The sequence below is a fragment of the Gavialis gangeticus genome, unplaced genomic scaffold (genome assembly GCF_001723915.1).
Source record: "Gavialis gangeticus isolate Ggan-Ray unplaced genomic scaffold, GavGan_comp1, whole genome shotgun sequence".
Classification (NCBI taxonomy): domain Eukaryota; kingdom Metazoa; phylum Chordata; order Crocodylia; family Gavialidae; genus Gavialis; species Gavialis gangeticus.
This window is the reverse complement of record NW_017728959.1, coordinates 194,008-207,883: the sequence shown is the minus strand read 5'-3', so window position 1 is coordinate 207,883 and position 13,876 is coordinate 194,008. Positions and strand designations below refer to the sequence as shown.

The window sequence follows — 13,876 nt, the reverse complement described above, 5'->3', positions numbered from 1 at the left end:
CGTGGAGAGCCAGAGCTGCTAAACTGAGCCAGGCCCAAGCCAAGAGTCAGGAGACCCTCCCATTCTTCTCTAAGCCTCACTCACCATGTGAGCCTGGGCTGATTGCTCCACAGAGACTGGTAGAGGAAGGTCCAATGGAAAGACGGGACTGTGGGGATATCTCCCCTTGGCACTCATGCTGTCACCTTGGGATCCTTCAGAGCAGCCTTTTGCAGGGCTCCAGCCTGTCCATTGTACTTTGGCTGCCTCCAAACACTTGTCTGATGGGACAGTCCCACCCTGGGGCTGAGGTGACAGGACAGCAACAGGTGACACAATAGGAAAGATGCCTGTCACACAGGTCAAGTCCTGTCACCTGAGTTGCACCATAATCTGATGCCAGGCACATGGGTAGGGCCATAGCTAGATGCTAATCTTATGAGTCAAACTGTAGCCAGTCCTCATCCCCTGCCTTATGTTTTAAGCCTGTTAGCAGTGCATGTCATGCTGTAACCTGTCTTCTTCACCTGGCTCTCACCACAGCCTGCCATAAGATCATAGGATTGTAGGAAAGAAGGTCTGGAAGGGACCTCATGAAGTCATCTAGTCCAGTTCCCTGCTCTAGGTAGGATCATCCCTGACTAAACTTTCCCAGCCAAGTGTCTGTCCAAGCTGTTTTTGAAAATTTCCACAGCTTCTCTAAGCAGCCTGTTCCAATGCTTAACCACCCTCATAGTAAAAAAGCTCCTTGTAATTTTCAACCTAAATTTCCTCTGCTACATCTTGAAGCCATTGCTCCTAGTCCTGTCCCTGGTAGCCAGAAAAAATCCCATATCCATCCTGTCTGTAATTGCCCTTCAGATATCTGAAGACTGCTATCAAATCCTCACTTGGTTTTCTCTTCTCCAGACTAAACAGTCCTAGTTCTTTCATCCTTTCCTCATAAGTTCTGCTTCCCAGACCCCAAATTATTTGTATTCCTCTGTGCCAGACTATCTCCAATGTGTCCACAATCTTCTTGCAATGTGAAGCCCAAAACAGGACACAGTACACCTGGAGGCCAATATTGAATAGAATGGAAGTATCACTTCTTGATTTGCAAGTGATGCTCCTGTTAATACAACCCAGGATGCTGTTGTTTTTGTTTTGGAAGGGTTTTTTGCAACAAGAACACACTTTTGGCTGATATTCCGCTTAATCTACTGTAACCTTCAGGTCCTTCTCTGCAGTAATGCATACAACCATTCCCCAGTCTGTATTTGTGCATGCAATTGTTCCATCTCAAGTCCAGGACTTTGTACTTGTCCTTCTTGAATCTTACCTGATTGATTGTGGACCATTTCTCCAGTCTAGTCAAGTCATTCTGGATCCTTTCCCTACCCCCCCAGAGTATCTGCAACTCTACCCAACTTGGTGTCCTCCCCATATCTACTAAGTGTACACTTGATCCAAATCAATAAAGAAGATATTAAACAATACTGAACTCAGAACTGATCTCTGCGGAACCCCACTTGATATCTCCTCCCACTAGACATTTTGCCATTGATGACTACTCATTAAGCATGATGATCCCACCAGTTATGTATCCACCTTACATTATTTTTACAATCATGTAGTATCTCACCCAACCACCACAAGTTCTCAAAGAGGATAGCTAATGGCTTTGAAATTACCTCAGCCAGTTCCTTCAATATGCTAGGGTGCATCCCATCCAGCCCTGCCAACTTGAAAAACTCTAGCTTCTCTAAGTCATCCCTTACCCGTTCTGCCATTACTTTAGGCTGTGAGTCTCCTTCCCTGTCTTTGCTGCCAACTATGCTTGTTATCTGTAGCTGCCCCCTTTTATAATGCATTAAATACTTTAGTGTTCTCTGCATCATCCATAACTAGATTCCCTTCTGCATTCCATAAGGGATCTATAGTTTCTTTGGTCTTCCTCTTACACGTAATGTAGAATCCCTTTTTACTGCCTATTATGTCTCTTGCCAGCTGCTTCTTTAATTGTGCCTTGGCATTCCTAAATTTCTCTCTGTATGCCCATACAATACTCTTATACCCTTCCCTAGTACTATGACCAAGGTTCTACTTTTTGTAGGACTCCTTTTTGACTTTCAGTTCCCTGAAGAAATTGCTGTCAAGCCAGGCAGGTGTCCTGTTGCACTTCCTATTTGCCTGTTGTACTGGGACAGCTTGCTTTTGTGCCCTTAAGAAGGCTTTCCTAAAGTATAGCCAGCTCTCCTGGGATTCCTTTTCCCCTCAGACTTGCCCCCCAGGGGATCCTTCCCACCAGTTCCCTGAGTTTGCTAAAGTCTGCTTTTCTGAAATGTCTTTTTTTTTTTTTGCTCTCCTTCCTTCTTTCTCTTAAGATCTTGAACTCTGATCATTTCATCATCTGAGTTACCTTCCACCTTCACATTCTCAACCATTTTCTCCGTTTGTGAGCAGTAAGTCAAGAAGAGCTTCCCCCCTAGTTGGCCTCTCTACCATCTGTATCAAGAAGTTATCCTTGATATACTCCATGAATCTGCTGGACTGCTTGTGCACTGCTGTATTTCCCTCCCAGCAGTTGTCCTGAAAATTAAAGCCCACCATGAGCACCAGGTCCTATGATTTAGAAGCCTCCGTCATTTGTTTAAGAAGGCCTCATCCACCTCTTCCTACCTGTTTGGTGGCATATAGTGGATGCCCACCATATCATCTCTTCTGCTGCTCACCCCTCTGACCTTTACTCACAGGCTTTTAGCAGGCCTATCTTCCATTTTGTACTGCCCCTCCAAACATGTGTACATCACCTTTATATATACGGCAGCACTTCCTTCTTTGCCCCCTGCCTATCCTTCCTGAACAGATTACACCCATCTGTGACCATACTCAGGTCATATGAACTATCCCACCACACCTCTGTAATCCCAGTTACATCATCATTCCTCATTGTAGTTACATCATCATTCCTTGTAGTACCATCATTGTACTAGGACCACAAATTCTTCCTGTTCATTCCCCATGCTTCTTGCTTTAGTATATACATATTTCAGATATCTAACTGGTTCTCCTTTGATGGTAGTCTTATGTACAGTTTACATTATAGATTTGACAGTAGTCTAGGTGGTAGGGCTATTTTCTCCCTGTCCCCATCACCTGTGTCATGCTGTAGCCCATCATCACTGAGGTCATTCTGTGGCCTCGGTCTGTCACCTGGATCAAATCATAGCCAGAGTCTATCCCCCAGGACAGGCAGACTGCCCCATCCCACAGTCTCACCACAGCTGTGTGGCATCCTTGACAGTGTTCCACACTGCCATGAGGATATTCTGTATCTCCAGGATGCCTCTAGGGAGTCCTGGAGCTCAGGGTGCCCCGTCATCAGCCTTGGCAGACACAGAATTCAGTTACAGGTGTACAATAAAAGGCAGGTGTCTTTTCAGTTTTTCCCTACAGTGGCAGCCTGGGAAATTAACCCTTTAGTGCGCCCCTTTTTTACAGAGTTCCCTTTGTCATGCTGCCTAGTTTGTAGTCTCAGTCTCTGCACCTGGGTCTATTGGCCCTGAACTCAGAAGCCTGGGGTCAGGGAGTCCTGCAGGTTAGTAAGCCATAGGCTCTGCTGTGGTTTGTCTTATTTTTAGTTGGGCATCTGGAGCCACTGTGGTCCTGCTGGAGGTCAGTGCCTTTCTCTGCCAGGGAGCAACATGGGAGGGTGCTGTCTGGCTGGATGGCCTCAGCAACAGCCTTTTATCCTGGCCTCCTCTTCCGCCATCCTGGCTTGGAGGAAGCTGGGCTGAGGAGGCTGGAGCTTCAGTGTGATGCTGACCTTTCTCTACCCATTCCCCAAGCAGAGCAATCTCACTTGGGGCAGCCCATGGGAGCAGGCATGGAGACCACTCAGAGGGAGGACTTCAGGCTGGCAGTGGGTGGGCTATCCAAGCCCCCACCCCTCCCACCTCCTTTCCTGGGCCTTTGGTTTGGGAATGTAGGTACCAGACCCATGAATAGAGGGTCTGTTTTCACTCCTAAAAAGATACCCAGGTACCGATCACTCTGGGGCAAGGATCCTAGCAATTCTGGTGTTGGTAGGGCAATAAGGATGTGCTGGTCTTTTCAGGAGCTGCTGGAGTAGGAGGCCTGGGAGCAGGTGGAATAGGAGCTGGAGTAGGCCTTGGGGGTGCAGGTGAGTATCCAAACCATTCCTTCATGCATGGCTGCTCTGAGGCAAAAGGAGAACCCATACCCCATGCCTGATGATTGGCCTCACTGGTAGGAAAGATGAACAGGCACCTCACTTGGGCATGGATGTACCTGCTGTCTCCCCAAGGAGGGAAAAGCCTTTCCTGTGTACAGAGCACTTTGAAACAGAGGTGTCTTCCCAGGTGTGGGGTCTCTTATCTGGTCAGGGTGCTGGCACATGGCTTGGCTTCTGCTAGGGGAGAGGCCTCTTCAGTCTAGCAGACAAGACAGAAAGAGGCCCGGCAATTTCAGAGAAGAAATAAGGTGTATGTTTTTAATGGTTTTTAACACAGCATGTGCCATAGAGTCAGGGTGAGATGTTTTTCCCTTAGTTCAAACAGGAGCAAGCATTTCTTAGGGTGGTATCTTTTATTGGACCACCTGTCTAGTTAGGATTGGCTACACAAGCTTTTGAATGCAAGTCATTCTTTTTCAGGTCACTGCTGGTCTCACATAATTTCTGGACCATCATGACTACACCATCACTTCTACACTACTCCAAATAGGAGTGACTTCAGGGCAGTCTATACATGGGGTTCAGATGAAGTGATCCCTATGACCTGTTTGGCCTGTGAGCTGCAACTGGCTACAGCTTGCAGCTCACAGGCCAAAGGAGGTGATGCCAAGGCTCCCAAGGGCTGTGGGTCCCTGCACATGTGATCTGGCATCTGACTCTTCTCCTCTCTGCCAGGCCAGCCACCTGCTGTGACACAATTCCCCATGTACTCCCACTTCTGTCCCTCCTCACATTTGCCTAATGGTTTGGGGTGTTGCTTTTTTTTCAGGGCTTGGTGCTGGAGGAAAACCTCCCAAGCCAGGTAAGAGTTGTTTCCTCATCCCATCTCTCTTGCTGGTTCTGGGAGGTCTGCGATAGCAAGGGCATGGAGGCTACTATCAGCTGCTGCTGATAATCCTTGATTCTCTCAGATAACTTAGGGATGAGGGAAAGACTGAGCATTCAGGGGACTGCCTTAACATTGTGGGCAGAGCAGACAACCTGTTTCCCAACCCATAGTGGAGCTGCCAGCCTGTGATTATTTGTTCCCTCCCATTCAAAACAGGACTCCTGACCCTGGGTGGTCATGGCTGGATGATCCTTCAGGGACTGGAAACCGCAGGGCACTGGCTCCAAGCAGCAACTCCTGTTGCCAGGGAGGCCTGAATAAAGGATTAGCACATGTTCATTAGGCTTCACTTAGCCTGTAGTTAAATGCTGATTACTGGGGCATGGAAAGGGAGTCAGAACTTTGCACTCCCTTGGTATCTGGATACATACAGGGAGGCTGGGAAGAGCAGGGAGCTGGGCAAGGCTCCTGAGACCCCCTCAGACATCTGTATGCTGGTCTGCAAATCACTTATCTTGGATGCATCCTGGGGCCATGGAGGATGGAACTCCAGGGCACCAAGGCTGCCTGTATCTGGAAAGATGTAAAGATGTAAAACTGCAGCAGTTTTAGGGCTATGCCGGAGCCAGCTGCTGCCAAGCAACTGTGCCCTTGCAAAGCTGGCAAAAGGTCTGTCAGGGAGTTCACTTCCAGCAAACCACGCAACCTCATGCCTTTGCTTGGAACCATGCTGCTAAGGCTGAGCCATGCATGAAAGCATGAGGCACCTGCTGTTCAAAGGCTCCATTTACAGTGAGGCATGGGCCTCCCACCTGAGGATGCTCAGCACTGCTCGGCAGTGAGCTCCCCAGGAACTGTGGGGAAAGGAACCTGCAAGGAATTCAGCCTCTTCTGCCCAGGTCCATTAGATAGCTCTTCCTGGCTTTGCCTACCCTAGGGGTAGCAAAGCCGTTTCTACTTGGTGCTGGGGATCATCTAGTGAGTGCCTCACATGACTAATGCTTGGCCCCGGAGCCCAAATGGGCTGCTGCATTTCAAAACTGGTGCTTGAGATATTGTGCCCTGGGCATCAGGGACTGCCCATCCCCACTCAGGGCAAACTGGTGAGGAACTGGTGAGGAACCCTTTGGATGCAGCAGGAGGGCTGCCACCGTGCCTTTCCTATATTGGCTGGGTTGGGCTAGGTACTGCTCCTATCAGGTTCTCCCTGCCATGGGTTGCACAGTGTCTTTGATCCTGCCCCACCATGATCCTCCTGGCCCAAGGGAATTGAGTCTTACAGGGCTTGGGGCCATTCCATTGTCACTGCTACAGAATATCAATCATGGAGAGAATGGGGAGGCCCTCAGCCATCTTGGTATTGGGAGATGGGGCAGGGGTCACAGGAAGTTAGGGCTCAAGCAGAAAGGCTAGGTCAGGACAACTGGACTGGGCCAGAAGTAGACTCGGCTCCAAACCTGACCTTCCAGCCCCTTGCTGAGCAGCCCAAACCCTTCTGTGTGATCCCCCTGGCCTGCCTGACTCCAGCATCCCCAAAGCACAGGCAGCCAGTGGCATGATTGGCCCTGGGGCCTGTCCATTTGCCTCCCGGCAGGCAGGCCAGCACAAGGAGGCTCCCTGGAAGCCCCATTTACTCAGATTTCAGTTTGTGGAAAGAAAAACAAGCCCTTTATTTCTGCATAATTAAAAACAAACGCTGTGTAGCTGTGAAGTCCCAGCCTAAGCGTTGTTAGCGTGCATGAGCCAAGGGCAGTGGAATTTGTGCCTGGAGGGAGCAAGCAGATGATTAGGCCCAGATGTTGGAAGGCTGCGTCTTCCCCAGCCAGAGGGACTTGTTCCACAGTCATAAACATTTCAAATTCAATCCCATCACTGATCTTGCTGGGAGGAGTTAGGACAGAGCTTAGAGAGGGGCAGGGAAGGGGGTGGGCCAGGCAGTACCTGGGGGAGCACAGAGGCCGTGGGGCAAAGGGAGCAGGCCAGACCAGTCACCCCCAGCATGGGCCTGGGTTGGCCTTGTCCTGGCCCCAGCAGTCTGGGATTTGATCCTTCCCATGCTCCATCCACTAGAGTGGCCAACAAAAAAAGGCTTTGACAGCAGCAGAGCCCTACTGTAAGGCGACCCTCCTCCCTTGTGTGCTGTGAGCAGCCAACAGCATTGCCACTGAGCTTCCCATCCTCTTGCTCAAAGGACAAGCACCACTAGAAAGGGAAAAAAAGTACTTTGCCCCCTCAGAGCTTATGGTTCAGACTCTTGGTGCACAACCTCACACAGCTAAGGTTATTTTTGTTGCAAATTGAGGCTGCAAGTCTCTTTGAGAAGATGGCAGCTCTGGGGAAGTCGTGTGAGCTGGCTCTTTGCTTTTCCTATCCCTGACTAGCAGGGGGACAGCAAGGAGACTCCACAGAGCCCAAGAGGCTCCTGCAGTCACCATGGTATCAGTCCCTGGAAGCTGTAAGAGGGTTCACACCACAGAGGAACATGGGGTCCAGGAAGGGTGCAGAGTGCAGGCTGAAAAGCCGGGGCCTCCCTGGCCTTATACAGGGAGCCAGGCCCTTCAGGACTCAGGCTGGGAGAGGAGATGGGGGAGCAATAAAACAGCATCCTTCCCAGTCCTCTTCATGTTTCCAGTGTTGGCGACTGGACATGCCCCAGATAGCAGTGCTCAAAACTGCTGTTGTGTTTGCTCAGAGCTGGCTGAACACACTGAGCAGAGCTTCACACCCCCTGTCCCTCCCTACCCCACAGACTAGGCCAGGCAGCCTTTCTCCTTGGCACACATGCCTGCTCATGTCTTCCCTTCTCATTTAATTTCTCTTTCCAGGAGTTGGAGGCCTTGGGGGATTTGGGGCACTTGGTCTGCAACCCGGTGAGTACACAGATAGTCCAGGGTCCTTGGGGACACTGAGCACTGCTCTTGTGCTCACAGGGCCTGGCCTAGACCCCTGATTCTTCTTTCCTCAAGTGCCCCTTGCCCAAGCCATAAAAAGACAGAGGCTGAGCTGTCAAAGGGGGTTGGGCTAGGACTGGGAACCCACACTCCCAGGTAGCCCTGCTAATCTTATCCTTTTCTCTTCCTTTCCTCAGTGGCCAGCTTCTTTCTCAGGTTGCAGGCTTCCAGACAAAAGGTTGTTCCCAGCCCTGAATCACAGGGATTTACCAGCAGAGTAGTGGTATCCCCTGGCTAGGATCAGGGATCCATTGTGCTGGGCACAGTGCCATTCCCACAGATGAGAAGCAGAGGGCAGGCAGTGGGGAGGGGCTATAGGACCCTAGATTCCCTTTGTGAGCAGCAGACAGCTGGGTTTTCCTAGTCATCTTGGTACTTTTATTTGGAAGGGGCTTTCCATGTGAATAGCCCCTTCTGGACCCCCCCTGGGTGATATCTGGGCACTCCACAGCTCTCCACATCTACCCCTGCCACACCCCATGCCTACCACAGGTCTTACAACAGTGGGAATTCTCTCCTGCCACCTCCTGCTCCATCTCTGCCTCCAGCATGCTGCAGACACTTGCCAGGAGAGTGCAGAGCTGGGGGCACTGACTTAGGTGTCTGGGGGTACAGGGCAAGAGTGAACTCTCCCACGGAGCCTGATTCTCCAATGGTGCCAACCACAAGGCAGGTTTTGGGCTCTGGGGAAGTCAGGTTCACTCTCCTTTTCTGTGGCAGGTGGTGTAGCTCAGCTGGGCTTGTACCCAGGGGGTATCTACCCAGGTGCTGGGTCGGCAGCTTCCTATAAAGCTGCTGCCAAAGCTGGTGAGTGCACAGAGCTTGTTTCTAGGTGCTAAGATGGCCCAGAGCACCCAGAAGTTGGCTGTCCTTCCTTGGTCCTGCATCATAGCTATGTACCAGCTGCACAAACTGAAAAATGGCTCCTGACAAGGACTGGGATAGGCTTTACCAAAGACACCAGTACCTGGAACCAAACTAGACCAGAAGCTCAGGCCTCCAGCGGGGAGCGGACTACCAAATACATGGCCTGTTAAATCTGGGATGCCCTTGGCTCACTACAGTCCTCCTGGCTGCTCCCCTTCCCAGAACCCTGCCATGCCATCTGTGCTCCCTTGGCATGAACCTCATGGATCCTGCCCTTTGAGGCAGGTCTTAGTGCCTAGACACTGTGATACAGCAAGTGAGAGGTGCTGGTCTATTGGCTAAGGGCTGGACCAGTGTAGGGGTGAGGGAGCCAGGGCTAATGTGGCAGCAGTAAGCATGCAGGGGATTCTGGGGACTTTGGGGACGGCTGTGCTGAATGATATATCCTGGCTAGGGCAATGCAGGTTGCACAGAACTCACCCCAGATAAGCTGGGATCCTGCTACTCCAAGGGTCAGGGGGCCTCTCTCTTTTGGGCACTGACAGTCTGTCACTCCCAGTGCCATGGGGGAGCTCTCTACAGGCCTGCCTGGATCCCAGGGCAGCGTGGGGAAGCCTACGATACTAAAGACTGAGAGTCTGTCTCACCCCTGTACTATGTGATCCATCCAGGTTGGGCTTCATATCCATGGCTGGAGCCCTCACCTCTAGGTGATTGAAAGTGCCTGTGTTTTCAAGTCCCTGTAGCTTCAGGGCCAAGCCAACCAGAAGCCCACTATGGTGTGAGTCTGGGTACTCACCTTGTACCTGCCCTTCCCACTTGGGTCACTAGGTGCTGGCTTGGGCGGAGTTGGCACCATTGGAGGAGTCAGTGGTGTTGGTGGCCTTGGGGTTTCCACAGGCAGGCTGTGCCCCGATCCTGAGCTTGCCTTTTCTAGACATCACAATGTCCTGGGCATATTAGATTCCACGCCAGGATCTGTGCCCATGGAGGGTTATAAGTCTGTGTGCTTTCTGCTGATCCAGTTTTCAGAGCCTCTGACACTCTCATGCCCATGCAGGTGCTGTAGTGCCCCAGCCTGGGGTTCAGCCAGGAGCAGCTGCTGGAGTAAAACCCCCCAAAGTACCAGGTAGGTGGAAGAACCAGTGTGGGTGGGAGATCAACTAGGTGTGATAAGGTGGCTGGACAGATGTTCACTGTTGCTTCTCTCTTGTCTGCCAGGTGTTGGGATTCCTGGAGTGTTTCCAGGAGGCGTGCTTCCAGGGACAGGTGAGCTGTGGAAGGGTTCATGGCATGAAGGCACTGTTGGCATGCAGCCTGTGTGCAATGGACCAGTCAGTGAGCACAGTGTGACCGACAGTCCAGTGTCTTACCCAGCTAGTGCACAGCCAGCCTGGCTGTTGCTGGCACACTGTGTGAACATGCTAATCCAGCCTGTGCAAGAACCTATCTGTAAAGCAGCCCAGTGCTGGCTCTCACATGGTGCCTCTAGCTCCAGCTCCAACCAGTTTCCATAACAAGAAATGTTTGTTCCCTAGGTAGTGGCAGCCAGGCCAGTCCATCAGTGCCTGCCATTTTTGCAGTCCCTGCATCCAAATTGTCACCTGGGGCTGGTGCCCTGCTTTTCCACCCCTAGTTATACTACTGCCTATGTTGTGTTGATCACTGCAAGTCCCTCTCAGACTGAATTTCAGAGTGGCCAGACATGACATTTGGTTAAATGAGGATAGCTAGTTCAGACAAACTTGTCATTTCTAAATCATCTGTGGGAGCAGCAGGATTTAGAATCATCTGAGCAAGATCATTTAAAATTATCAATATGAAAAATGGGTTTTGTTTCTTTGCTTTTTTGAATCATGAGCAAATGTGTATGACAGGGAGGTGGGAAACATTAAAAGGCCAAACATGAAACAGAACATTTCCGCACGATGGTTTATCAGTTCACAAATGTGTTTGAGACATCATTATCGCACCCTGGTTTGGAAAGGAGGGATGTTTTCAAAACCTGGCATGTTTTGTGGGACAAGAAAATTCTTTTCTGCCCATCTGCTAAACCAGTGTGAGCCAACCTTTTTGGAAAAAGTATCACAAAATTAGTTCCACATCCTCCCAAAGTGCCGCTCCAATGCTCTTCTGCTGCCTGATCTGCTGCTCTTTCTACTCCCTGCCCTGCCTGGTCTGCCGCTGTGCTCTCTGTCACCTTCCAATCTGCTGTGTCACACACACAGGCTTCCTGTGTCATTTGTGGTACATGTGCTGTAGGTTGGCCATCCCTGCACTAAACCACAAAGCAGACATGGAGGTATAACAAAAAAGGAACAAAGCAAAGAAACATATCTTTGGCAGGGGGTGACATGGAAAGTAAAGTAGTGCCCTGTGTAGCACCAGAAGCCAGCATTCCAGGAGCAGTGAGCTGTTCAGTCTGTAACCTAGAAAACCGGGCTTCTGAGGGAGTTATGAGTCCTGAGAGGAGGCCAATAAGAGGGTCATTGCTACCCACTTAGGAGGTAGGGGCAGGTACACTGGCTCTTAGGAAAGACACGGGCTAGAAATGGCAGCTGGAGTCATCTCAACAGCAGAAAAGTAGGTGTTGCATGCCAGGGCATGGAGGATCTGGCACAGCCTACATGTCCCTGGGAATCTCAATAAGCAAGGGCTCTGACTTCCATGAAGTGATTGTCTGATGTCTTTGGGGATGTGAGGGGAAAACACCAACATCCAAGGCCCTGGTAAGCCCCTGGGCCAGTTTGTGGTGTGGTGTGGTGTGGTGTGGTGTGGTGTGGTGTGGTGTGGTGTGCTCTGGGGACTTATTCCATACACACAGGAGCAGAACCCTGAGGATCTGCGTCAGCCCAGAGCATGCAGGGCAGCTGTAAACTCATGGCCATTCAGACTAGAGCCCTCTGCCCATGGCAGAGATGTCACCCATGGAGTTAACCTCTGCAGCAGCCCCAACATGATAGGAACATAATAGGAAGCAGGTTCCTACAGCATCTCAATGCCACTCAATCTGTCACCAAGCAGCATCTCTGGGGATAGGTGGGCTCCTGTCCCTGAAAGCCAGACTAATCCAACCATCCACATCACCTAAGAAATTGAGCAGTCCCCAGGCCATACAAGGCAGGGCTAGACAGTAGCTAGCTCTAAGTGAAGAACAGATTGTACCCACAGTGTCCATGCCCTTGGTATTTGTCCTTGCACAGGCCTGGCCAGAGGCAGATCAACATTTGTGGTTAGTCCTGACATCAGGTACGCAAGCATTAGGGCAGGAGAAAGCTTGTGGAATACAGCACCACAGAGAAGAGCAGAGGGAAGGAGATGGATGGGATGAGACAGGAGGGTGGGAAGTGGGAGGAGGACAAGATTGCAGAAGAGACAGGACGTGACAGAGTCTGAGCCAGAGAACAGAAGAGCTGGCATCCTACCAGCCTGCCAGGTGCAACACAGCAGGAGTCAAGACAGACTGGGGCAGGGCACAGACAGGTGCTTCCTCCCAGGTGCCATGTATGAGTCAGAGCAGAGAGCAGGGCCTGGGGGTCTGTCATTGGCTCCACAATGCAGCTTGAACATAGCTGCAGGAACTTGGAAGGGGTAGTGGCTGTCATTGAAGGATCTCTGGCCCCATTCAGCTGGCTCTTTCTGCTCTGTTTTGTAGGCCTCCGTTATCCTGGTGTTGGTGTCCTGCCTGGTGTACCAACAGGGACTGGAGTCAAGCCAAAAGCCCCAGGTATATTCCCCTTCCCTGGTGTGTACCTAGGGCCAAGGGCTGAAGGCTGATGTTGCTCTGGGCAGAGGTGATGGGACTCTGCCTCAGCCTCCCTTGTTCTGAGCTGGGACTGGAGAAGACACATTCTCCTTGAGCAGGCACACATGGACCTGCACAGGCCCACATGGACTGGTTTGGGTCCCCTGAACGACCACAGGCCTGACTGGACTGACTGAGAAGCTCACATATTTGTTTCTCTGTTCAGGAGCAGGTGGAGGAGCTTTTGCTGGATTCCCTGGTGAGTTGCCTGACTTCCTGCCTGCCTATACTTCATTTTTTTTAGCCTGTGCTCTGCACTGCAATCTGGGACTCAGAGCCACTGGGTCTTCTGGTGGGCTTATGCTGAGTCACCTTGCCCTGCCTTACTGTGCTCAAGGACTGCAAGTGTCCCTCAGCCAACATCCCCTCCTCCACTGGAGCAGCCTGGGAGAGCAGTGGGCATCCTCATAGGTAAAGTCTTCCCATGTCTTTGCAGGATTTGGTGGCTTTGGAGGTCAGCAGCCTGGCGTCCCTCTGGGATACCCTATCAAAGCACCCAAGCTCCCAGGTAAGCAGTGAGGTGAGGAATATAGAATCATAGAAAGTTAGGGTTGGAAGGCACCTCAGGAGGTCATCTAGTCCAAACCCCTGCTCAAAGCAGGATCATCCCCAACTACATCATCCCAGCCAAAGCTTTCTCTAGCTGTGTCTTAAAAATCTCCAAGGATGGAGATACCACAACCTCTCTGGGCATGGGCGACTGGTGCCGCCTTAGTTGGGGGGAGCACCTATGACTGATCCCGCCGACCGTGGGCGGGGGGTGCCCCATGGGTGATCCTGCAGACCAGGGGCGAAGTCCCTCCAGGTGATCCCACAATGGCTGATCACTGCGGCTGATCTCTGCAATCATTGCAGCCACTTCCAAGAGTAGCTGCGGCCACTTCTGGGAGCAAGTGCTGGCCGATCGCTACAGCCGCTCCCAGAAGTGGCTGCAGCAATCGTAGCGATTGGCCAGTGCTTGTAGGGTGGGGCACCAGTGCTCCCGCCTGCCCCTCCCCTGCCCATCACCTAAGCGGGAGTGCAGCTGGTCGGGGGTGCACCAGCACTCTCAGGGGGTGTACATGCACCCCCGTGCACCCACTATACATCACCACTGTCTCTGGGTAACCTGTTTCAGTGTTTTACTACCCTCCTAGTGAGAAAGCTTTCCCTAATATCTAACCTAAACTTCCCTTTATGCAACTTCAGACCATTGCTGCTTGTTCTGT

At 51.3% G+C, this 13,876-nt stretch overlaps 1 protein-coding gene across 11 annotated transcripts in view; it reads left to right on the top strand.

Annotated features, from left to right (window-relative positions):
* ELN (elastin) overlaps positions 1-13,876 on the top strand; it is an 83,588-nt gene that overhangs the window by 19,715 nt on the left and 49,997 nt on the right. For 8 of the 11 annotated variants that reach the window (XM_019506062.1, XM_019505737.1, XM_019505823.1 and 5 more), the window contains exons 3-12: positions 4,079-4,144; positions 4,986-5,018; positions 7,871-7,915; positions 8,717-8,803; positions 9,695-9,763; positions 9,924-9,992; positions 10,085-10,132; positions 12,519-12,590; positions 12,835-12,867; positions 13,105-13,176. In XM_019506062.1, coding sequence (XP_019361607.1) covers positions 4,079-4,144; positions 4,986-5,018; positions 7,871-7,915; positions 8,717-8,803; positions 9,695-9,763; positions 9,924-9,992; positions 10,085-10,132; positions 12,519-12,590; positions 12,835-12,867; positions 13,105-13,176 — 594 coding nt within the window. The remainder of the gene's footprint in view (positions 1-4,078; positions 4,145-4,985; positions 5,019-7,870; positions 7,916-8,716; positions 8,804-9,694; positions 9,764-9,923; positions 9,993-10,084; positions 10,133-12,518; positions 12,591-12,834; positions 12,868-13,104; positions 13,177-13,876) is intronic. The other 3 variants (XM_019506140.1, XM_019506230.1, XM_019506316.1) reach the window with 3 other exon arrangements.